This window comes from Bacillus rossius, chromosome 14, assembly GCF_032445375.1.
Source record: "Bacillus rossius redtenbacheri isolate Brsri chromosome 14, Brsri_v3, whole genome shotgun sequence".
In the NCBI taxonomy this organism is placed as follows: Eukaryota; Metazoa; Arthropoda; class Insecta; order Phasmatodea; family Bacillidae; genus Bacillus; species Bacillus rossius.
This window is the reverse complement of record NC_086341.1, coordinates 27,564,167-27,591,619: the sequence shown is the minus strand read 5'-3', so window position 1 is coordinate 27,591,619 and position 27,453 is coordinate 27,564,167. Positions and strand designations below refer to the sequence as shown.

At 33.9% G+C, this 27,453-nt stretch overlaps 1 protein-coding gene across 1 annotated transcript in view; it reads right to left on the bottom strand.

Moving 5' to 3' along the window:
• LOC134538744 (unconventional myosin ID) overlaps nt 1–27,453 on the bottom strand; it is a 107,939-nt gene that overhangs the window by 54,915 nt on the left and 25,571 nt on the right. Inside the window, exons 3-6 of the mRNA XM_063380215.1 lie at nt 24,477–24,672; nt 22,055–22,274; nt 21,591–21,806; nt 45–248 (exon numbers count right to left, since the gene is read on the bottom strand). Coding sequence (XP_063236285.1) covers nt 45–248; nt 21,591–21,806; nt 22,055–22,274; nt 24,477–24,672 — 836 coding nt within the window. The remainder of the gene's footprint in view (nt 1–44; nt 249–21,590; nt 21,807–22,054; nt 22,275–24,476; nt 24,673–27,453) is intronic.

Below are 27,453 nucleotides of genomic sequence, written 5' to 3'. Positions count from 1 at the left end.
TGTTTGCAAACTGTGTATTTGATGGGAAAGATGAGCTCCGTCACCTTGGCCAGGGCGTCCCGCCCGTACTCGGCCTCCGAGACAGTGTGCGTCTTCTGCATGACCTCGCCCCTGGCCGCGATGACGCGCTCGCTCAGCGCGCGGCTCAGTTCGCCAGGCGTGACCTCGAGCAGGGTCGCCACAGTGCCCACCACCTCCGGGTTGGCCGGGTGCGTCTCCTCCTCCTGGGACTTGAACTCCAGGTTGCCCTGCCGCATCGCCAAAACACCCTCGTTTCCATTTGTTATTTCATTTTATTTGAGAAAACAAGGTCATTAGTACACACACGACATCATGGGTTTTATTTTGAAAACAAATTTTTAAAATAGGAGAGTCTGTGTTGTTTTTTTTTTACAAATAATACACTAAGATATTTATTAATACTATTTTCACCAATATAGTGCCTTTTTGACTGATACAATAAGCACTTTAACAAAAAAAAAAAGTAATTTGTAATAAGTATGTTTGGGACAGAACTATTTGGAATAAATCATTGTAAGTTTGAAAAATATACTGATGTCAAAAATATACAAATGAGCTACTAATAAGAGAGACAAATTCCAAAAAAGTAAAATTAATTTATTCAGCTATACATGTCATTCAGTGTACTATATTATATTAAAAGATTATAATTTTGTGATTTGAGTTGAGTTTTGTTTAAATGCCGATTAATTTAATGATTATAGTTGCATTTTGGTGATTTATGGTGTACAGGATGGGAAAAAGGTGTAAATCAGTTTTGGAGGGCTGTTAAAAAATTCCAGAGCAACTTACAGAAATTAGGTTTATTTTATTGGAAACAGCATACATCCCAATTTTTTTTTTTTTTACCAAGTTCAGAAGATCATATCAGGAAGATGGTGGTTATCACCAGCGATTCATTGACGAAGGCGATTTCGGACTCTTCCGACTGCTTTCCAGCACATTTTGTGGGGTAGAGCAGTGATTTCCTCCCGAATTCACATCTTCAGTTCTTTCAAGGTGTGAGGATGATGTTATAAAATCTTTTACTTAAGGTAACCCCACAGGAAAAAGTCACAAATGCTCAAATGCTGCGAGTGCGTGGGCCACCCTACATCACTCCTCAGAGACACAAGGCCGCAAGGGACTGGGAGACATCTGGTTCCAACAGGGCGGTGCTACAGCCCACAAGGTTTCAATGGCAAAACTAAGACAGGTGTTTGTTCCCTGCACGCCTCGTCTCTCTAAGGAGTGGCATTTGAGCGTTTGTGACTTCTTCCTGTGGAGTTACCATAAGTAAAAAGGTTTTAAAACATCGTCCTCACATCTTGGAAGAAGCGAGTATGTGAATTCGGGAGGAAATCACTGCTCCACCCCTCAAAATGTGCTGGAAAGTGGTCGAAGAGTTCCGAAATCGCCTGTATCCATGCATCATTGCTGATGGCCACCATCTTCCTGATGTGATCTTTAAAACTTGATTAAAAAAAATGGGGATGTATATGAATTCCAACTGAATAAATCTCATTTCTATAAGTAGCTCTGTACTTTTTTTTAAATAGGCTTTCAAAACCGATACGTTCCTTTTGCCCCACCCTGTATTAACTTGCATTTCAGTATTTATGGTGCACTGACATGAATTTTGATGTTATTTCAGTTTTATTGCCATCCACCATATAATCTTGTCTCTAGTCATAAGAGACAGTAACAAACACTCCATGATGCAAGCCAGGGGTTATTATCGAAAAGGAATGAGCCCAAGAACAACCTCAGCATTTGTCTAGAATGATTGAAGTAAACTGCAGAAAATCGAGAAGAAGGGGGCCAGACCGGCATTTAAACCCATGTCCTCCGAGAGCCTTCTCGCTTCATAATGCATATTGATGTCGTCTAATAATCTTACACTAAAACAATTAGCTGTTTTGTCTTGTAGTGACTAATTGTTCTGCCCTGTTAGTGACAGTTGTGTGTCTGCAGTATCTGCACGTATGTAGTAGGCCTGTGAGAAGCTTCGACTAAGCGAATAAATCAAAGCGCTTTTTAATATTAGATTTGACTTTACCCGGAAATCTTCTATTTGTTTTATTTGAAGCTTTGGTTGTGATACAAAGCTTCGCGTCTGATGCGAGTTTTGAAACATTGGAAGCCTAAGATTAGCTCATGAAAATAAATAGTTTTGTATATGTTTTGCTTGAATTAAGTTGGTTGCTTAAAATATCCAAAGGTCGCAGTCCATTTGCTTTTACTAAATGCCCAATATTAATGTTATACATGGTTATTTGGTTAATCACTTAATTAGTTCGAACATTACAAATGTTACACAGCTTTTTTTTTAAAATCAATATTGTATTTTATAAAATAAGAACTATACAGCTTCGCCGAGAAAATACTTGCAATTTGATTCTACTTCGCGAGTATTTTAAAAATTTGATTTGATATTTGCTTCGCACCAAAAAACTAGTGTTTGCACAGGCCTAGTATGTAGTGCCTGCCTATACGCGGTGCCTACCTGCAGGCTGTGCTTTCCCTGCTTGTAGTGTCTACGTGCATGAGGTGCCTGCCAGCATCGGCCATTGTGTACCTGTATAGTCAATATGTATACGTACGCTATTTTATTGCATAATCGTCGCACTCGCATAATTGTCGTACCTTTATTTTAGGGTGTCAAAATTATGATAAAAAATCCTCTCGCGTAAACGTTGCATGATGTTTTTGGTCCCGCTAATAGTTTCCAAGGGCTTTGTGTGGGTATTTTTTCAGTATAAAACAATGTATTATAAAATTTAAATCTAATATTTATTCGGATATTACCACTTACTTATTTAATTAACGGAAATACGAAGTTGTCTGCTGTGTAATTTTTCTTTTAAAGATGTTTTCAAACGTTATAATCTTTATTGGTTCGTTTGAGTCGCCACGGTGTACCACTTATAAACATATAGCCAGCGCTAGTTGGCATCATTCATGTTTGGTTATGTTTTTTCCCTTATAGAGAGAGCACACATAGTCGAATATCGATATCTCGCCGATTGCATGCAACGTGCGCTCTCTGTTGAGTGCCGAGTTAACTGCATTTGATGGCCCACACTCTTTCGTAGTGTGTACTACTACGATAGTTATGCGTTCGTTCAGACTTGCATTCGCATCACAGAATTCGTTTTTCTATTTAAAGTTGAAGAAAGGTTTTTGTTGCATGACTTATTAATTTGAATTGTTTGACGTGCTCTTTTATACTTCACTTTTTAAATAAATGTACTTTCCATGAATGGGTTTTGTTTTTATGACTAACTTAACATTAAAATTTTTTTTCTCTCGCATAAACGTCGCACCCCCACTTTTCAAACTTTATTTAGTATAAAATGTGCAACGATTATGCGATAAAACATGGTATTTGTTTGGTTGTCTATGTTGTACACATCTCAGGAGTTTCTTAACTGTTGGTGGGCATGATACAAATAAATAAAACCCAAAACAATAACAAAGGTTTGTATTGTTATTAACATAAAAAACTTTAATCTTCAATATTAACTACATTTAAGGGCGTTGAAAGTTATTTTTCTCTTGAGGTCCTTGGAATTTAATAATTTTTTAGAGTGCTGAATGACAGATGAATTGGTGTGAATGAATTGTGCGCTTACCGGACCGTGACCATCTAGGTCATTGGAGGGAGACTAAGAGGTGTGAAGCAAAGAGACGAAGAGGCGTGAAGCAATATAAACAAAGCAACGACACAATTTGCAGGTGGGGAGACACAGGCACACCCAGAGAGACCCTACTGGCTAACAGTGATGTCTTCTACTTGTGAAAAACCCATGGATAAATGTTATCTGACCACTCAGTCACTGTGGCTTACTGAAATGCAACTAAAATCACAAAATTAATCAGCATTTATAACCTAAAATTAACTCAAATCACCAAATTCTAATCTTTTAATTCAATAAATATAATTTATTGAGCAGGCAGTTGTACCAAATTGTATATACTAAACATATTGGAAAACTTTACTTTTTTTGCATTTTGCAACTGTTATTAGTAACTCAGCCTTACATCGTGACAGCAGTGGCAGATTTAGAGGGAGCCACGAGGACATTTGCTCACTTACAGAAGGGTGCTGGATAATACGACTTCTGAAGTAATAAACAGGTCATTATACTAGGTCCAGACTACTGGAGCCCCCCCCCCCCCCCTCCGCCCCCTCAGAAGTCAATCCTGGGTCTGTCTCTGCATGGCGGTACATTTTACAAACACACAAATACTTGCCAATTTATTTTTGTTGTTTCAAATAGTTAAAAATACTTGTTAAAAACTATTTAATTGTAAAGTGCAATGTATATTAGTGAAAATCATTTAAGTGCCACATTTGTGTAATAATATTCTATTCTTATGAATAAACAGAATAAAAAAAAACTTTTGAAAACAAAATCACCCTAAAAATAAAACCATATAATCTTGTCACTACTAATAAGTTATAAGGCATAAAAATTATTTCTTTAACTTTATTACGGTAACTATTAAATCATAATTGTGCGATAATTATCAATTACTGCATGCAAGAAACAAAATGGAAGAGACAAATTAACTTTTCACTTGAGTAATGGCAACAGTAATGACTAAAGGTAGTTTATAAGTGCATAGTCAAGAATTTCTGAAATACACTTAAAAAAAAAAATCCAAATGTAACTGCATGATTTAACTTAAACAGAGCTTGGTATGCACATAATTGAGTTGGAAATATCTGTTTTTTTTATCAAATAGCCAATGAAAATGTTTTTCCCCTCTTAAAGTTGTACCTACTATATTTGTGTAGAATAGCTGAGTCACAGAGGAGATAAGAACCAGAGGCGAAATCAGCTGTGCACACCCAAACTCGCCGTGTTGACACATCGTAGGCTAGCCGCCATTTTTGTGGCAAGTATAATTATGGCATTGGTATAGCGTTTTAAACTTTGGGATGCTGCAGAGATCAGTTTTATGAAAATGAATGAGGTTCGTAAACGTTTTGGAGCCACTTGGTGCTCGGCACCAAACTGTTCAAACAACAGTGGTCAACCTGAAAAAAGAAGCTTCTTCAGATTTCCTAGAGATGAAATACTGTAAGTAAAAATAACGTGTCAACCTAGTACCTGTAAGTTCTGCAATGTTGATTCCACAACTTTCAAAATGTGGCTGTTACTTTCCATCCATTTGTTATCTTAATTATCAGTAATATTTTAGAGTGTAATGTGGGTTTGTTAACTTATGCAGTAAACGAATATAGGAATTATCGCGATTAAAATTGGCCTGGCGTGTTAAAATAAAATAGCTGCTTATAGACCTATAAGTATTCGAGTAAAACCATCAGAGTGCTTTAAAACATAAGTGATTGGCTAAAATTTTCATTTATATGTGCTTTTTTCATGTGGGTACATAGTGTTGAGTAATGATTTCATTAACATGAAACGTAATCAGTTGGGTTACCTAACCTGAGGTAAACCTAACCAAACGTAATTATAACCCTAACAAGTAAAAATTTGCAATATAATAATATTTATAATAATAAAAATTTGTTTACCTAGCAATTACGCTAGCATATTTAATTTTACCAATGCAAAAAAAGGGGCAATAATAAAAAAATTAAGTAATATTAGGCGGATGTCTAAAGTTCCAACCTCATAGTGTTACAACACGAGGGATTTTCAAAATCACCAAGGAACAAGTTTTGGACTACCTTATTTTGAATGATCCCAAACAGTAGGCCCTAATGCTCATCTTACATACTAGACAAACATAAGCCTAATATTAAAATAATTGACTACCTACCGCTATAAAAATAACTTCGACAAATTAATTTACAGTTGTTCATCACATTTCTAAAAGGGATTAATTTTTTGCTTAGAGTATTCTTGTGTGGCTAATAAATGAAATAATGAGCATTTGGTTGAATCGTGTTGTTATTCAATATGTTTATGAAATGTCTGCCTGTAGTCTTTGTAGGTTTTTTTTGTATTTAGTTTCTTAAAGCAAATATGGAAATGTAACTGTTTGGTTTAATTTTACTAGGTGCAGGAAATGGGTTGTTGCATGTAGGCGTACCGACCTTGATGATAAAAGTTCAGCATATCTGTACAAGAACTGCAGAATATGTAGCGACCACTTCGAAGAGAGAATGTTTTTGAACGATTTGAAGAACAGAAGACATAGTCATGCTGTCCCCACCCTCTTCAACATACCAAATCCTCCTCCGCGTATTTCTTCACTCTATATTTACATATTAATACATTAATACATATATAGTAACTAATTGGGGCAATTCAGTAAACAATAACAATATTTTTATTTTTTAGAAATAAAGATCTTTGAATCCTTTGTTACAAAACTAAATATGAATCTTTTCGACAATTCTTTAAGAAATTGACAATATCTTATAGCTGTAATTGTATACATGAGTTCAGGTGTTATTGTAATATCATATTGGCCATAAGTTTCCTACTTATGTACTTTATTTCTTGAAATTCATATTTACATAACTTCTGTTTGGTGAAATGTTGATTTTGTAAATAAGTTGCAAAAATGCTTAACGTTTTTTGATAATGTGTATATTGAGTCTGGATAATTTACTATAAGAATGGTTTTAGTTGCAGTGTTCACAGCATAAAAAAATTAATTTTCAATTTTAATACTTCTGTTTAACCTAAATGTTTTCTGTGTTGAACTGGGTTTTGTTATTGACCTCTTGATATTGTATGAACTTTATGCTTTTATTTATTAAGTTAAAGTGTAAATAAGGTGGTTCAATATAAATGTATATTTAGAATGTAGTAATGTACAATTGACTTGCTCCATACTGCAAATACAGGGGTCAAATGTAGTGAACTAAAATAAAATAAAATTAACATCTTTCTTTCAACCTAATTGTATATTGTAACAAAAGTGTTCATGTTTGTTTCTAACTCGTAATAGCCTGCCAAGTGTAATCATCTTGTATGTTCTCCACCTGGAGCAGAATGCTGCTCAGGGAGATAATTGTAACTGTGCTATATTTCTGCATCTAATCTTGAGAAATAAATAAATAAATTAGGTATGTCATATAGCCACTTAGCTCACTACGAAACAACATAGGTTCAAGTAATATTTGCCAGGTGTTTCAAAATTTCAGTAACTTTCCAGTAGCATTTTATGGAAATTAATTTCATTTATATTGGAATAAAAATTTCATCTTCAATATAAATAGCCTTGGTTTGAATTACTTAATTTTTGTTGTGGGTGGAATTTGTGTGCCTTTTAAATTAATGTGTACAAAATCAAGTTAGCTACATTTGTTTCTTCTAATTAAAAGTATCTACATTTCATTTTTATATTAATTTTTTTCTTTAACACAGTTTCAGATGGTTCCATTGGTGTGACAGCAATTTTTTTCTTAAACAAAGCTTCAGATGATTAAATTTTTGTCACAGCAATTTGTCTGAATTAATTTATGTGTACTTTTGTTTTTATTTTTGTAATCTGTACAGTTATAATTTTTATTCACGTAAATTTTATGTTTTATTCGATATAATTTGTAGAAAAAATTTGTAGTAAAGACATGTCCCTACAGTGACGTTATAGTTTTTCGTACATTTCATAAGAATCACAGGCTTCTTTGTTGCTTTCTTGTCCTGTTTAAATGCTACCTCTCTTGGTGTCAGTTGATGCAAACATATCGTTTAGGAGGTAGGCCTAATCGTCTTAGGCTGCAGGTAAGTCTCTTAATTGAATCAGTTTTTAACTATAACATATTAGTTTCACGGTGACTGGATTTGTGTGTTTTAGGTGTTCAAAGCGAGTGTAAATGGCTTTGTAGCACATGTTTCCCTTGGTTTATTATAATTTAGAGAAATCACGGATAGTTGGCACTTTCTTTTCTTGTTCTTATTACATGACTGTGTTAAGGTTGGGCAGATCTGGCCCGGATATGAGCTAGTGTACATTTTCTTATCCGTGATGTCATGTGGCCGAGATGTATAGTGTTGAGTAATGATTTCATAACATTAAAACATAATGAGTTGTTACCTAACCTAAGGTAAACCTAACCAAACATAATTTTAACGTAATAAACTGTAATCTAACCTTATACTTAACAAATGAGGGTAAATGTTCTGTATTGCGTATCCAGGTGTATCTAGATATACCTTTGATCCTGATGGCATGATCCTGTACAACTGAACCTGTGGTACATGATGGTTTTTTTAGCAGTGGGGATGAGCGTAGCGCCAATGCATTTTACAGTGAGAAAGCTGATATAAAAAATAAATTAATTACAAGGTAAATTACATCAGGTTAAGTTAGTTCTTTAGAAAAACAGGGATTTTTTTTTCCAAGACTTTTGCACGAGAAGCTATTCCTGATATTTACTATATAATTTGAATTTATTGCAACAGGTTGACTACCTACTGTCCTAGAACTAGGCCTAATACTTTTCATGCTTTACTCACTTAGATATGTACCAAAAGAAAGGAATTATAGTGTGCACGTCATTTGTGTATTTTTTTTTATATTTTAATATTTCTGGAGGATCAAATGCAACAAATTTGATATAGGTCTTCCCACTATTTTTTTTCTTGTATGCAGATATGGTCATGGATTTTGTGCTCTATAACCTCTGATTTCACGCAAATAAAATATTTCGTAAGTTGCCTATGCAAATACGCCGTCACACACGGACAAATAGGCTCGTCACTTAATTAAACACGCTCTAACATAACAAAAAATCACCGTCTCATAATACTTCAGCACTAGCCAATCTACGCATGAATCGTAACTGAATGCATTCGTTATGTATGGTCCACGCATTAAACCTTAATGGCAAATTGAATATAATTGTGTGTCGAGTAGAAATTTTACGGAATAATGATCCATACTTCAGGAAAACGTAGCAACCAACATGTGTTTATGAGCAGCGCACACGCCACAAACATGGCGGCCAACTTTTCGACTGTCTGCTGTCGAGTTCGCCAAGATCAAAGAGACCGCGCCTCTATTTCGTCTCTGGTTCACTTATATACTCTGTGGCTGAGTGCTTCACACAGGCTACAATCAATAGCAGTGAATAATTACAAGGTTGGTAGGAATGAGTATTTTTAAAACAAATTATCAGTGAAATTCTTGTCCCGAGCTACAATAAAGCTACAGTAAGGGCGCGGTTACACGGGACCCTGAACTACTTCAGGTGAACATGTTTAAGTAAACACGTTTACAAACGCGAAAGTGTGCGGTTACACGGTAGTTGCTGAAAAGTGTGTTTAGCTCTAAAACCGATTGTCTACTGTCAACGAATGACTGTGTTGTTGATCTCTATTTTTTAATTGCATCCAGAAAACGCGGGATTTTCTCACTTGTTTATACAGCAGTATCAGCAGAAATGAAATGTGTTTACATATTGCTCAATATTTTTTTACAAATCGGGAATTAAAACATGCACAGTAAAATTTTTAAACTTATTTATTATTATTTTTTGAGCGAGAGTACCTATCTCAGTTTTAAGAAAATTAAGGTCAGGATAAATTAAAAAATATATGTAATTATCTGTTGGTTTTTTTTTGTTGCATTCGGTAAAATATTACTCGAACTTGTGCCAGAAACACTTTCCATCTAGAATTTCTGCAAAAGACTGTTTATATTCTAACCAGCCAATCAGAGGCTAATGTAGAAGATATGTCGATCTGAACTACTTTGCCAACCTGTTTAAGTTAAATGAGAAATGGCCTCGAACGAAACATGTTCAGACTGTGTGTAACCGCACTCAACAGCTGAACATGTTCACCTGAAGTAGTTCAGACTCCCGTGTAACCGCGCCCTTAAACACCGTTTTAACGAACTTCATTAGAGCGAACAATTCATTAGTACGAACTATGCCTTTGGTCCCGTCAGACGTCCATATAACATAACGTAAATAATTTCACTAGTACGAATTTTCTCGCTCAAATTTTTAAAATATTCTATAAATATTCATTTGAACGAACACTTTTCTGCCCGGCACGGTAAACGACAAACGGATAAAATAGTCGCCATTCACCCACACATTGCCATTAGTGATGGGTCGTTCGTTAACGATTCGTTCAAAAAGAACGAATCTTTGAGAGAACGAAATCTTGCGATTCGTTCGCGATGTAAAGAACCGGCTCTTTGAGAGCCGGTACCTTGAAAGATTCGGTAGAACGAAAATGCGGAGAGAACGAGAGAACCAACCGGCTCTTTGAGAGCCGGTACCTTGAAAGATTCGGAAGAACGAAAACGCGGAGAGAACGAGAGAACGAGATGAGAGAACCGGCCACGCGCCCGGTCTGATTCGTTCGTGAAATGATTCATGACGTCAGGAGTCTGAAGAATTAGTAATCACAGCGTGAGCATGTTCATAAGAGCAAACGATAACTGATCAAATAAAATAGGGTAACATGAAAAGTATCTATACCTGAAAATGTCAACTGTTAAGTAGTGGTTTAAAATTGCGTTTTCACATTCACATACACAAATTTGGGGGGGAAAAAAACATGAATTAAAAATAACAGGGAAAGTAACTACAAATGTTCACACTTACCATTTAGGTGTTAATTAATGTACCTACTTCATTTTTCTCTCTTCATACTGAATCGCAGTAGTAGTATTCAATTTTTGTCTTTTTTTCTCTAAATGTGTTGGTCTACATGTAAACACTTTACTCTCTCTAGAGTGTAAATAGCCTGTATATTAATATTTGTAACTTAAAAAGTAATACAATATAAATAATCTTGTTTCATATACACAACTGTGATTCACTGGCTACGAAAAGCAATGTTCAAGTACTAGCTATAATAGTGCGATTACAAATTAAAGTTAAGAAAGATCACTTTCGTACCTAACATTCTTAGATTTAATGCTCCCGTATTATATAGAATCACTGCATGAAGCATTTGCAGCGATCAACAGTCAATAATTTTATAACAGTCAGTATACAACTAGACGTTTGAAATTTCATTTACCCATGCAGAGTAGATAAAGATAACCACCCACGCGATCCAGCCTCCTCTCGTTATCGGGTCACGCGATAACCAGGGGAGGCTGGAAGCAAACACGTAGCCAATACTCTAAAGGATGAACGAGTTACGACACCTGATAAAAGAGCCAGATCCTATTCACAGAAAAGAACGAAATGACCGAGATGAACGAATCGTTCTGAACGAATCTTTGACGGAACTGATCCGAAAGTACCGGTTCGGTCAAAAGAACCGTTCTGCCCATCACTAATTGCCATCATATTTATTTTAATACGCGCCATAGATGACTGCAGTGGACTAGTGTTGAAATTAATGCACAAAACTGGTGTAGCGACTAAAGCGCTGCATTGTGGTGTTCGCTGACATTACTCTTTGTTCTATGCTCGCACGTGTTCTACATCATAAAGTATTGCTACATACTTATCTCTGGACGTTTCCTTGTTTATTGTTTTGAGAAACGTGGCTATACTACGAGCAGCCCCGTGAAACTTATATGTGCAATTTGTGCACGATGTTGTGTTTCCTTGAGTGACAACTTGGAGCGCTTACTGTCAACGATTTATTATTATTATTATTATTATTTCTGTTGATATTTGAAAATGGCGGGTTTTCATGTTAGGTTAAGTTGAAAAGGGTTAACCTTATTTTCTATTTAAGCGAAATGGAAAAGAATTATTTGGATGGTAGGAAGTGTGCTGCTTTGGGATGTCCATCCAATTTCATGAATTCGAAATTATTTCGTTTTCATAGGAATTCGAAAGAGAGGTAACAAAACTAAATATTTTGTCGTGAAACTCATGATTGTATGTTCAAGAGGGTATAGAGAATAAGTTCACGCATGTGAAAAGTGAATTAATGTTGATTTTAAACCAACTTCGGGGGAAATATTTCCAAAAAATCTGAAAACTGTTTACGTACGAAAACGTATTAGATTCGAATCTAACTTCACCCCAGTTATGTTTCTGTACTTATCGTCAATGCTTTTTGTCGGAGGGTAACACAATATTTCACAGTACTTCTTTACTTGACGTACATTTTATTTCCGGCATAACAATTCTTTGATAGTTATGTTTTTTTTTATTTACATTAGAGATAAAGGTTTGGTTATGTACGGTCAGTTACATTAAGAATGCTGTTGTCTTAAGGTTCGATGAAAAGGAAAAATTGGTGGGTTGCATTGAAATTAAAAATTGTCGGGTTGGGTGAAATCTTCTATTTTCTAGCGTAAGCATTTTATTTCACCTAACTTAAGCATTTTTCCGTTATGTCTAGCATAAAACAATAGCATTCAAATGTAACTGACACTGACTGTACCTAATCAAACTCTTCACTTTAAATACATTAATAAACATGCCACTTAGCAATCTACATCACTTTTACATAAAAAAAAAAGTTCTTTAATTAATGAAGTACTCTAATTATTGCAATGTCCTTTCACCAGCACATTAAACATTTCTGAGAATTTTTTAAAACTTTTATGCTGAAAGTTTTACTCATAAAATTTTACTCCTGTAAATTATGTTTTATGATAATATTGTAATCATTTAACAATGTATAAATATATATTTTTAGGTACCAGAAACGGGCTGGCGTTGCAAAGAATCCTAAACTTGCTGTACAAAGTATGACATCTTCGTACCTTTGTGGGAACCACTTTGCAAGGAAATCAGTTTCGAGACGAGAACCAGACAACTCTGATTTTTGGAGCAGTACCTGTAGCAAAGGACAATTCTGGCTACTTGGATGATGATTTTCTCCCTGCAAATAGTGTCGTCTCGGACTCGTGGACACATTCAACGCCAAGAAACAAGCAAAGTTGTGCTACAAAATTGAAGTGAAAGGTTGGTTAGGTTAGGTCAGCTACATTTTAAATGCTTTGGCATTGTGATAGGAAAACAATATTGGCCAAAAATGGCATTCTTTATGGGTTACAGTCTTAATTTCAAAATGCCATTTTAAATTTTATTTATTTTTAGAAAAGCCACATTTGTGATGTTTTAGCAATTCCAAACACATATTATGTGTTGACCAAAGATTAGTGTTGTCTAAAACAAGTACTAAATCCTTACAATCATTTCTGCTGCCACCAGCTGATTAAAAGACATGGTTTACGTTAATGATATTAGTTACGATTCTCAAAAATTAATTTAGAGTTGAGGGAGGTTTTGCATTACAGGTCTTATCTTATTTTACTTTATTATTATTTAATATTTTTCACATTATAGTACTATCTCATAAACTTAAGCACTGTTCACAAGGATTGATTTTTAATTTTTTGTGTCTCTTATGTGATTATTTAAAGATGCTGAACAGCAATGATAGGTATTGTAAATTATAATTAAAATATTACAGCAGTGCAATGTACGTGATAACTCAGAAGTCATAATCACAATGTAGTGTTAATTTAATTTTACTAGGCGTATGAAAACTTAATACTTTGAAAAAATTTACAGTAGATGTGAATTGTACAAATTGAATACCTATGTAACATCCCACAATATTAGAGTGAAACACTTATTAATCCTATGTTGCAAGCAACTCTCATTTTTTTATCTGCTTTTTTAGAATTTTAGAACATGAGAATCATAATTCTATGTTTTGTGTGTGAAATAGGTTAAGAAAGATTCACGTTTTAAATTGTTTTTAAATGTTTTAGCATTAAAAATCTATTTGTAAAGCAGGGGTTATATTAGTGATTAGAAGCCATCACACCATTCATTTGCCATTGCTTCAAATGATATATGTGTGTGAGAAAAAACATGTTTTTTATAATAATTTAGTAATAACAGAATGGTGGATACTTTAGACTTTAGAGCAATAAATGAAATAACCATATACTAGTGCTTTTGAAGCAGCTAGTTTGATTTAGTAATACTTCTTCAAATTGTTATTTGAATGCAAAGAATTTGCATACCCTTGTATTTTGGCTGTTTTTGTTATGTTTATGCACATTGTATTTTTATTTTTTTAGAATACCTACATTTATATTTCTACTATATCATGTAAACCAGGATGAGTAACAAGGTATTTCAGCACTGTCGCTGATGGGATTATTATATTATTAGCCGATGTCAGGGTCTGCACTAAATGATGCTTCCAAATGCAGCCAATAAGCACACATGATAAATAAACTTAAAGTATCCAATATAACCACAAACACAGATGGCCATAATGTATCTAGTCATTATTTTTGAAAACATTATTGTGGTGGGACAGAACGAACAAATGCCTGTCTTTACAAGTTGTTCTTACTTTAGTTACCATCCTTGATACCACTATTTTAATTTGAATGAAAACAATGTTTCAATAAAACTATACATTTTTTTTATTACCTACCATCAGAATTCAGGATGCACCTGCAGGCACTCAGTTTTTGATTTTGGTTTTGTTTGAGGAATTAACTCAGAACCAATTTATATATACATATATTTTTTAATGTATACTTGTAAGAACCATGTATTATATCACTTGCTATAATTATACCATTATTGTTGAATAAGTCATGCCTAGGAAAACTAACTCTATATCTATTATGGGAGTGTATAACATACCTGTTTAGGGAGTGTTTAGCAATAAACACTCAGCAATGCTACTTCCCTGTTAATTTAGTGGGTAATTTTCTAGAGTAGGTGCTCAACCAAGGAAAAATATTGAAAATTCTGAAAATGGTGTTTTTGTTAACAACTAATGTTCCTTAAGATATTCTGAATCAGGTGTTCTCAAATTTTAAATAGGATACTCAAGAAAGTAATATTGGAGACTGGAGAGAATTATGAAGTCCGAGTAAATTGTGGTGTTCAACATGCACAAATGTTTCTTTTGTATTTTCTTTCCTTTATCAAATTATAAAGCTGTAAATAAATAAAGATTCAAAACTTGTGTTTTTCATTCAATTTAAGTTGTAATAAAAATTGAACGCATTGCTCTTATATTTTTGATTTGTCCAATTTTGAAGATGCAATACATTGACAACATATTCCTGTGATTCATCTGTTTGCCTAGCATAGAAACTTGATACTGGTATATTTTTATCAGTGCTTTCATTTTGTAAAAACAAATTTCCATATGATTTAACCTAGTTATAACCCAGTAATACACAATTTTTTGTTTTTCACAACAATTAATGTAAAGTTTTAATTCAAAATCTTAAATTTTTATGAGGTAAGCTAATAGTAGGTGGCAATTTTTTTATTTGATATTTTTTTCATTTGGTTTATTTACTGTAATTAAAAAGAGTATATATTATAAATTTAGAAATTGAATTAAATGTATGTGTGTATACACATTTTTATATCCCACACAGACTATGTTACAAAGCAAAACTTTTAGAGGAAATTAAACTAACAATTTTACTTTTACAGTTGAATATTCATATAAATAACTATACAAATAGTTCTACTTGTAGAATTGCTTGTTTAGTTTCCTTTGTAAAAGATATTCATCTGTCAAAGTAAATATGTTAGTTGAAATATTTCCGTAAAAAAATTTATTTTAAATAGACCACACATATGTCCACATTCAAATTTCCCGCCACCGGTTTTTTTTTTGTTAGTTCCGCGAGTGACAACTTGGAGCGCTAGGGTAGAACTAGTAGCATAATAAATAGCATTGAGTTTCCCATCTTTCCGTAGGTGGATAATCTTTGACTACGAGTATAATAGTGATGGGCAGAACCACGGTCTAAGAAGGGGAGGTCTGGACACTCGCCAGATAAAAGTGACCACTTACTGTCTCCATAGTTCGTTCGACGTCCGCTATTCAACTCTAGCGCTAGGTGTCTTGCGGTGGAAATATATCATTAGGCGTTATGATGATTTTGTCAATTCTCGTGAAAAACAAACAAGAGGTAAATAATATACGATACAACGATAGTTTAAAATCATCGCCGGAGGACGCACAGTAACGTGATAATCGGGCATAGGGCCACATTTCCGCAACCTAATTTGTTAATGTCTATAAAACTTTAAAAAATACACTCGTTTAAAAAGGTAATTTTTATGCAAATTACTGGAAATATCGCAATGCCGTTTTGCAGAATGATCAGGAATCATGTAAGGAAGTAAAATAAGTTTTGTTTTTACTTTTTTTATTTCCATGGTGGCCCTATACTCCATAATTACAAACGTAGAGAGTTACGACAGTATTTGATGCACTGCAATGAATTTTAATATAATTACACTATATTTTAACATTTAAAATTAAAGGCTGAATCAAATTACATAACTTGGCTGATTTACGTATTTGAATAACAATACCAAACCTGCATTTTCAATACATTATTTGCTACACAAATAAGTGCCATCGTCAATGTTTCGTGTCTCATGTCAAGTGTTGACGCTTCAGCTTGGGTGCATAGTAGGGACGTATTTTTTTAATTTTTTTTATTTACATTGCCTTACAATATCCAAATAAAAAATATATACGTTTTTATAAGTTGTCGAAAACAAACAAGACGCACATACACAGCAAACAAAAATAATTTTGATAGCCGCATGAATGCACAGGTATTGTAATGTAAATTACAAACTGCTATTACTCCTAAACGAGTTTGAATTCCGTATCTGCGCCTTTTAAGATAACAAAGGAAAGTTTAAAGCACTGAATAAAAGTATTTTGGGATTTTTATAATTTTTTTAAGGAAGAGATCGCACTCGTTTTGCAAATTTTGTATTTTAATAAAAAATGGTGTATTGTCAAACTACTTACAAACAGGTATTATCAGGGTTGTGCTGGTCATTAATAAAATTCGACATCATACATTCCATTTTTAAAAAAGTTGGGCCTATACAAAAATAAGTAATCTTTAGACTACATTCATACAAATAATAAAAATTAACTTACTATTCCAATGACGTTTCCGAACTGATCTTTGTGTTCCTTTTTTTGTGAGAATGTCGTCTTCCACAAAATGTTTTTCGCATACATAATGGGATCTTTTAAGTACAAACTTGTCTCATGGAATTGCTTTCTGCCACAATTGCCTAACATTGTCATCATTGGGAACTCGGAATATTGCAACTTTCTCGTCCGACTTTGCCTGATAATTTGTTTTGCACCCAGGTGCAACACAAAGGTTAGGCATTTTCACAATTAAAATAATATACGCTTATTCTCTTTACTAACAATCAATGCTCCTTGCTCACAATGAAGTTCCCGCCAATGCCAATGTGGAAACTATACTTCGTAACCTAATTGACCTAATTTATGAAATAATTCCCAAACTTATAAAAAATAAACACATCCAATTTAATACTGTATCGATATCTGGAGATTAATGCATTTTAAACATTTAAATGAAAATTTAAATGATTATTATGTTGAGTTGTTCATAACAACAAAGCTTAAAATACCACCGCAGAACAACCAGCGCTACACGTCAGATGGTGGAGCGGAGCGGAACTACGGAGACATTAGGTGTGCCACTTTTGCATGCTGGCCAGGTTGGGGAGTGTCCAGACCTCCCCTTCTTAGACCGTGGGCAGAACGGATCTTTTGACCGAATCGGTTCTTTTGGATCAGTTCCGTGGAATGATTCGTTCAGAACGATTCGTTCATCTCGGTCAATTCGTTCTTTTCTGTGTATGGGATCTGGCTCTTTTATCAGGTGTCGTAACTCGTTCTTCCTTTAGAGTACGTGTTTTTGTATTTGAATTTGAACATTGCTTTCCGTAGCCAGTGAATCACAGTTGCGTATATGAAACAAGATTATTTATATTTTATTACTTTTTAAGTTACAAATATTAATATATAGGCTATTTACACTCTAGTGACAAATATATTAGCAATAGCAGAAAATAAAAAAGAACTAATAACTAAAGTAAATTCTATACTAGAGGAAGCAAATAATTGGTTTATAAAAAATAAACTAGTACTAAATTTATCAAAATCCACTATATTACAATTTACACGAGTAAATAGTCTAGCCAGTAAACATGATTTTGCTACTGTAAATGGTAAACAAATTAACATGACTGACCATATTAAATTTTTAGGGCTACAGATAGATAAAAATTTAAATTGGCATATACATATAAATGCCATATACAAAAAATTGTGTTCAATGTGCTATGTTATACATACTATAAAAAAAAATCTGCTCTTTAGAAGTTGTAATGGCATTATACTTTGCAAATGTACAGTCTATATTAACATATGGAATTATTTTTTGGGGAAACGCATCACTGTTCAAAAAAGTGTTTAAAGTTCAAAAAAAGATAGTTAGAATAATAAATGGTAAGACACAAAGGACTCACTGCAAACCATTGTTTAAACAATTAAATATTATGACTTTTCCTTATATTTTTCATACTATACTTTACACAATGCGTAACTCCACAGTAATATCAAATAGTAATATACACAGTTATCAAACTAGAAATAGATGTGATTTACATTTAATCACACATAGAACAAAACTATTTTCACAAGGACCCTACTACAGTAGTATCAAACTAATTAATAAATTACCAACTGAAATTAAGGAAATTGTCCATTTAAATAGGTTTAAACAAGAACTAAAGAAATATTTGGTAAAAAAATCCTTTTATTCAGTTGAAGAATACCTTAGGGTATAAGCATTTTAATATGTTGGTTTTTGTATTTCAGCAGGTATGGTGGTTAGGATAATGACCTTGGGATGTATCAGCAACCTAAATAATATTGCCAAGACAAAGATTGTAGTATCCAGGAGTGTGGTTATGTTTTGTATTTAAGATTTGTGTTTGTTTATATGTTTTAATTTTTTGTTTGTATTTTGTATATTGACAACTCCCTTCTAGTATGTACTGGAGAAAACAGGAGGCAACCAAATAAAAAAAAAATAAAAAAAAAAGTGTTTACATGTAGACCAACACATTTAGAGAAAAAAGACAAAAATTTAATACTACTACTGCGATTCAGTATGAAGAGAAACAAATGAAGTACATTAATTAACCAAAAAATGGTAAGTGTGAAACATTTGTAGTTACTTTCCCTGTTATTTTTTAATTCATACGTTTTTTTTTTTTTTTTAGTTTTTTATTTCCAAATTTGTGTATGTGAATGTGAAAAAGCAATTTTAAACCATTACTTAACAGTTGACATTTTCAGGTATAGATACTTTTCATGTTACCCTATTTTATTTGATCAGTTATCGTTTGCTCTTGTGAACATGCGCACGCTGTGATTACTAATTCTTCAGACTCCTGACGTCATGAATCATTTCACGAACGAATCAGACCGGGCGCGTGGCCGGTTCTCTCATCTCGTTCTCTCGTTCTCTCGTTTTCTCCGCGTTTTCGTTCTTCCGAATCTTTCAAGGTACCGGCTCTCAAAGAGCCGGTTCTTTACATCGCGAACGAATCGCAAGATTTCGTTCTCTCAAAGATTCGTTCTTTTTGAACGAATCGTTCACGAACGACCCATCACTAGAGTATAACTTATTTTTACGGGAAGCCTATAACTCACATAGTTTCGGTTACCTGCAAGAATATCCGAAGATTTTCGAAGTTTTGCGTTTTGGTATTAACGCCACTTCAGCCGCTAAATCAGAAGTTTCCAATGAAAACAAGCATGTTGTGACTAACCTAACCTAACCCTTCGATTTTTTTAATTTCAATTTTTGAGAGAAATCCGAAGTTGCACGAACGTGCTAGGGAACCGAAACTACGTGAGTTGTAGGCTTCCCTATTTTTACAAAGTGTCGGGTCCATTTGTTTTTATAGTTTAAAAAACCGTACTACTGAACATGTCTTCTAGGAAACGAAAGGCGATTTATGTGAAACTTGAAATGTTAAAAGCAGTAGATAAAGGAAATAAAAAGACTGATGTGGCTAAAAAGTTCGGTATCTCCAAATCAATATTATCCACAATTCTCACCCAGCGATCCAGTTGGGAAGACAATAAAATGTAAAAAAATTTTCCTAACTTTTAAATTTTATATTTTTGATTTATTACAGCTTGTCTTGATTCCAAAGGTAGGCTTACTGTTTTGGCAAACAACTTACCTACATAGTATTTATGTATTGTACATATACATACTATACTAGTATGTATGTAGTACTTATGTATCTTGATCCCAAAGTATAACTGTTATAAAATTATTGATGCTTGTACCACTCATATTGGTATTAGATTTTCTACTTTGTTTTTTAACAAGATCGAATTATGTTAAAAACCCCAAATCAGGCAATCATCGTGATTTCGGTATAAAGAACTTCATTATAACAAACTGCCATAATTTTGGTCCCTTCATGTTCTTTATAATGAAGCTCTACTGTATATGTGACTCCACGTACACTGCTGTAAAAGCTCGAGAGTGCTTGGCACGTACATCAGATGTCAGGCAGGCGACACGACACGTAAGATAACACAGCCCTATCACCAAGGACAGCTCACCTGCATGCCGTAGGTCGTAGATAACGCCCTCGGCGACCACAGTAAAGGAATCAGGCTGAACACACAAATTTTTTACTGAACTGTTAAGTTCCACAACAAGGAAACCTACATAACTGTGACCAAAGCTGAACTACAATAATAACAATAATAATAATAATAATAATAATAATAAGATTTTGAAATATTGTTATTAATGCCAGACAAACAAAATCTACGTGTAATATATTAAAAAAAAAAAACATTTAACTGTGGTTACGCATGTCCCTTTCAAACATAAATCGGCTAACACCAATACTGAGCCAAGATATTTGTCTACTACTTCATACTTGTCCATACTGAAATTAAGATGCAAAGCTAAGAGGGAGAAATAGCAAACAAGAAATGCCAAATTGGTTTCAAAAAATTAAATACACTAATATATTTTTTTTCTTTTCTCTAATATATTGAAAATTTACCTTTGTTAAAGCAGAAAGAACACATTAAGAAAATTACACAGTCAATGACCAACTGTCTAAAGAAAAGATTATTACAATTAATTGTAGTCATTAAAAAAAAATTTAATACTAAACACTAATTCTGGGTCGAATACCAATTTTCTCAAAACCAATCTCAAATTAGAATCCCAAAGAGTACCTCGAATATACCCCTCAAATACAAAACTAGGTGTCAAGGGGTAAAAATAAAATGTTGTACAATAAATGAAAAATATTAACTATGGTGTTCAAATATTTTATAAAAGCAAAGCACACAGAATCACGATTGGGCACAAATGCACAAAACCGTCGCGATCGTACACGAGGTGACAACATCAAATGACTGCTCCAACTGCTTCATGAGCGGACAATCTGATGGCTGCAGAGTCGTGCTGTATGAGCATAAAGAAAGTGTCAACAGAGGCATGTTGTAGTGAATTTATAGCTGACAGTGAAATACAGTTTTTTTTATTGTTTCTTTGAGAAAATAAACTTGTAAAATATTTCAAATGATTTTTTTCTCAGCTGGAGTAGGGTGCAGATTGATTAGTATGATTAGTATGTTTATTACAGGAAAAACAAATTTTATATAATCCATCTTTGAAGGAGTATAACAACTACAAATTGATTTCAAGGATGTGGAAAGAAATAACTAAGGAAAATGCGGTGCTGAGGTGTCGCGAGTCATTGTGTGGTTTCGTGTCTGATTCTGTGTGTGCGCAGCCTAAAGTGTCTTCCCCCCAGCTCCGCCGCTCACCAGATGCAGAACGGCAGCCACGATCTTCCAGATGGTGTTGGTCTCGTCCGGCGTAAACCCCAGCACCTTGAACGCGGAGACAGTGGCCTTGTAGTCTGTCCTGTCGCTGATGGCCTCCACTTTGGACGCCTTCCCTTGCCTGGTGTAGTAGTACGCTTCGGGGTCACGCGTCAGCAGCAGCGTCCTGGTTTCCGCGTCGCCCGCTGCACTCAGCAGCTGTAACAGCAGCAGAGTAGCAACATGTAACAACACTGATTCGCAAAGTACCACACATAACACAACTTCCATCATCCTAGCAGTTGTAATTTTTGGAAAGAATAAAAAATAAAAATAAAAATAAACACACACTACAAAATTCTTTATGCAGTGTAAGATGGGGTAAATCGGCGATGGGTTGAATCAGAGGTACAATTTGATTTGTACTTGAGAGGCAAGCTGCAAACGCTGATGGATGCTCAACTCGCCTGGTAGAAGCTGTGGAAATTTCGCTCCCCGGGCTGCTGCAGTATCACCCGAGACTTCTCTAGCAGGTAGTTGTTGATGTGTCCGCCCACAGGGTCGCCTTTGAAGTCGAAATTTATGTCCATATACTTGCCGAACCTGGACGAATTGTCGTTGCGGTTGGTTTTGGCGTTTCCGAACGCCTCCAGTATGGCGTTCGATTGGAGCAGCACATTTTTTACTCTGAAAAGCAAGAAAAAGGATATATTATAAAGAATTTTACCTACATCAACTAGATACATTGTATGTCATCATAAAAAAACTCAGATAACAAAATTAATATTATTAGGTTGAACTACTTACATTCAAACTACTAAAAATAAAAATCTTAAAAATGTGTTAAATACAACATGTATTTTGTTGTATCAAACTAGTATGCATGGCAAGGATTTTCATCCCTCTATACAACATAACAATCACTTATTTCAATAAAAAATAATTTGCTTCATAACCAAGAAATTTAAACAACCCTTTTTGTTAAATATTAAACCCAAATTTTACAAGCTGTTTTTGGAAAGTTCCACTAACTACACAAATGTTCTAAGATCAATTCTGAGCAGTACACCAATCCCTCACTTAGCACGACTAATGCGTTCCTAAATATGTTCATGTTATTCAAAATACCATATTCTGAAGCATTAGTCTTCATAAATAGCAAAGCTAATTTAATTAATGTTACAAAATGTGTAGGGAAATATTCTTTATGTATAAAACACTCAACATGTAGAATAACACACACTGAGAAATATGTCACACCATTAATATTTATAAGCCTACCATTGACTACTTTGTACGACAAATACGTCCGAGCATAACGGGAGATAGGTGGTTATGTGCTTGTCAGTCGGCAGGTTGGCTTGCTCACCCGGGCGTGACCTTCAACTCACATAGCGTACCTTCCCCTCGAACTTTCCAAACCATCCTTTACTGGCAGTGAAACCAATATTACTGATTGGATAGTTACATTTTTATTTTTCAAAAATTAAAGCAGTTTATTCTTGTATAACCGCTTGGTTCACACCAATCCTGTCAGGCCCGTATTTTTTTTTTTCATTGCACCATTCATTTAACAACCTTTTCCATGTGAAATCACCTGTTTATTTCTGTTCCGGTATCAAATGTTAAATATATTCCAGTTAGTATAACCAACAGCATCAGTCTTATAATTATATAAATGTTTGATAGTCCTTATTTTGTACGACTGTGCGCTCAGTTGACTCCATAGTCGCAACTGAACTTGCCATAGCTGATGTTTGTACTACAGCCGATAGCGTAGATAGACCTACGCGCACATCTTTTCCTCCTTCGGTTTGCTAACTGTATGCTAAGGCACATCCGTTGTTTACCGAGTTGAAGCAGACTTCATGGCTTCATGCCCGCCTTTTTTTTTTTGCCTGTGGCAATTTCATGCTAACTGAAATTTACAGACGTGCTATTCATGACTGGGGCAGTGGAATTAACATTGTGTTAAATGAATTTGCGCAATTGGAAGACGTGCTAAGTGAGGGATTGGTGTACTCTACCACAAATGCTTGACAGTGTGTAGAAAACAGTGTAATGGAAGAGTGGAATACATAACTACAAACTTGTCGCAAATAAATTATTGTGTAGTAAAATAATTTTATTTATTAATTTGTTAAAACAGTCACACTTCGTGGCTACAAAGCTATTTCCCACCTACATTAGGGTGACATCTGGCATACTTAATAGCCAAAAATATAAAAGATAGTTTTTTTTAACAGTTTATACAAGAAAAAAATTATATCTTGAGCTTCTGGGTAGTATTCTAGTTCTCAATTAACTCTTATCACAACTATACCACAGGTTATTGAGGAAGAAACTCCAGGTAAACTAGAAAACACTGTTAATTGGTTATGTTCGACATTAGTGATTAAATCACAGTTATTAAATCAAATTATATGAGAAACAGTGAGTAAATTATGACTACTTATGAATTTATTTCCTTTCATCATTCACATCCATAAAAGAAAATCTTGAATTTTTTTTAAATCTATTCAGAAGCCAGGTCTTTTGATCTAAAAGATGATATCACCCTTTCTGCAAAATAAAAAGGAAACTGTTAAGTTAAATAATATTATTAATAACAACAACAACAATAAAAAACAAACGAGACAAACTTAATTACTGAAATTCTAATTTTTATTTCTTCCCAGATATTAGTTTTGACATTTAACACAATATGAATTTCACAACACTTTTGTGTCAAATGGAAGGAAGAAAACAACTTCTAAGTACTTGTACGTCCATTGGTTTCAGAGATTAAAAATTTGTCCATGGAAGATTGTGCTTGAAAAAAGGGTGAGGAAGGTAAAATTAATACCTACACATATCTTTTGTTACAACCTTATTTGAATTTTGACGCACCTTTCAACTTCCTGCCGACCACCAATATTTGTCACAGCAGCAATGTACTTCATGATGATTTTCGACGCCTCCGTTTTCCCACTGCCAGATTCTCCACTGATGACAATGCAGGTGTCGCGACCTTGCTGCTTCATTTCTTTGTGCGCGCAATCCGCAATCGCAAAGATGTGGGGAGGATTTTCAAACATTTCCCTACCTGAAATTGAAGGCATTTTTCAGAAGAAACATATTCCTATAATTACGAAACTTAAAACAAAACATATAATTTAAACCACTTTATTAGACAGGGTGTCTACACAAATGTGTAGTAAAATGTACCTGACTTTCTGTGATCAAAATTTCTGCCTATATTTACAAATAATTTACCTTTTTTTTAAATTTTCTAAACGAAATAAATACATCCAGCCCTCCACCATCCCCGTAATTGGCTCAGTTTTCTCTCCCACCTTTACTGCTTTTTTCCTTCGATAGAACCTTGCAGATACCCTTTTTTGGTGTTTCATTTGGACTAAAACACAATTATGACTTAATCTGTATTGATTACTTCACTATTTTTTTGACGTGATGTCTAATAAACCGATGAACGCTGGCTGCACGCACGAAAAATTGTCCCACTACGGATGTCCCACTACGGATGTGTCCTGTTTACGCATGTGTGGCATCTCTCTGGTATGTTGCGGACGGTACAGAGAACTCGGCCGGCACGTGGCGGCGTACTGGTTTGAGGTTATTGTTGTGCACCGCGCCACGGGAGTATATTCCCAAGGAAATGGCGTTCTTACAAGTACGTATTATTTTAATTACTAATTTAAATCAGTATATTTAAACAGTGTTGTATGAGTATTGTTTTAGCTGTGTAACTAAATATTTATTGCTGGTATGATACTTTTCACGCTTTAGTTTGGCATTGGTAATTATTTGTCATAAGTTATTATTTGATCAACTAAATCACACACCGTATTATAGTTATGAGCCCACGAGCGTGTAAATATTTCGAGTCCAACAGAGAATATGCTAGTTAAAAGAAATTCAAACAAATATCGTGCGTGGAATATTATTAATTTATACCATCTGAAACAATTATTCTCAATATAGTCTCGTGGCCGTGTGATAAACATGGATGACTTCCAATCCAAAGGTTATCGGTTCGAATCTCGGCAACTGCGAATTTTTTTTTGTACTTGTAAAAATAAATATGGCGCACGCAACATTTCAAAAGTAATAAATATATTTGAATTAATGTATGCAAATAAAAGTAAATTTACTAATTAAATTGTACATTTCATTTCACTCCTCCTTTGTATCCATACAAAATAGTGATAATTCAATAAAATTGATTCAATTTTATTCATAAAAGTATGCAGAAGTAGATTTTATCATACAAAAGATAGAAAAATTAAAAAAAAAAATTCTTCCTCAAAGAATATAATATTTTTAATGCCTAAATGGTTTGGTTGCAAAAACCTATTACGGCTCAGTCTCAGGCCGAATATGATATTTCCTTTTCTTCTGGATCAATCATTTCATCGATGTTTTGTTATGACGTCACGTTAAACTATCGTCCGTAAACCGACTTTACAGACAACCAATTTTTTTATTATGAATCCTGTTTAAGCTCTCAATATATTAAATATATATTTTTTTATTCATAAAAATGGTGTGTTATTTAACAAAATGAAACTAAAATATTTCCTAATGCTTATTTTACCAAAATATGCTAATTATGACTGACACATGATGCATTTATACAGTAAAATAATTTGTAATACACATGTCTCTTACAGCACTACTTAGAAAAATAAAAATAAATGGGCAAATTTTTGTGTTAGATAAATATGCCAATCTGATCAATGTAAAATGTGTAACTAATAATAAAAGATGTAAGATCAAACAAATTAAAATAATTTTTTTTTTTACAATCAATATAGTTAATATATTTTTGTATAAAATTCATGCTAAATAATAACATTTAATGAATTACCCATAATAAATGAAAATATTTAGTGGTTTGAATTCAGTTTTGTCAAATTAAAGATTGATTTACTGTGTGTAGTTACAATTTGGAGCTAAATGGTTTATTAACTTGCATTTTGATGTTACCTGTTATATTGAAATGTGCTGCGGTCTTTTTATGTTTTATGGCAATTCACCATATAATCTTGTCCCTAAAATGCATTTAAGGTAACATGAACACTTGTTGAATTTTCTATATGTAGTCTTTCAGCCAAGATGACTTTCAAATCTGCAGCTATTTGTCCTAATATATAGTAAGTTGTAAACAGGTGTACGACCGGCTGAGTGTAATTAAAATGTTTTTGCCATTTTTGACAAGAATGACTGTCAGAAATTGATTCCAAAATGTTTATATTAATCTCATAATGTACTCATACTTGGCACTTGGCAACAGAGATACATGATTGGTGCAGTTTTAAAATCAAGGAAGACTACAATAAAAAAAAACCAACCCATTGAAACTAAATTCTCAGGATGATTCCTAACAGAAACCCAAAACAAATTATGTGATAATACAAACATTACAAATAATAACTAGTAGATACTCAAAAGCAGAAACATTGAATGGTCATAAAACTTTAGATACTTGGTTTAATATTCTATGCCACAGTGTTTTCCTTAGTTAAGTTCTATCAACATGGCGGAGTTATCTGAGGTGGTGTAGATTTTATCTCCTCTGATAAGCAGTGTATTTACAAGGAAACTGATTCAGGCAAAACCAATAGGTTACATTATCTTATCTCGAGATGAAACGTAAATCCAATTGCACTGAAGAACATTCCATGAAGCATCTGAATTGCTAGTGGGCTTCCAACGTTGAAACGATTATTCTAACGAATGGGTCCTGGTTTACACTTGGAAAATCTGCAGTGTCTCGAATTAAAGTGTCCATTTGCACCGGTTACCTAAATACCCTTGTAAAGGTACATTAGACATTGCATTGTTACAAACATAAATATTTAAG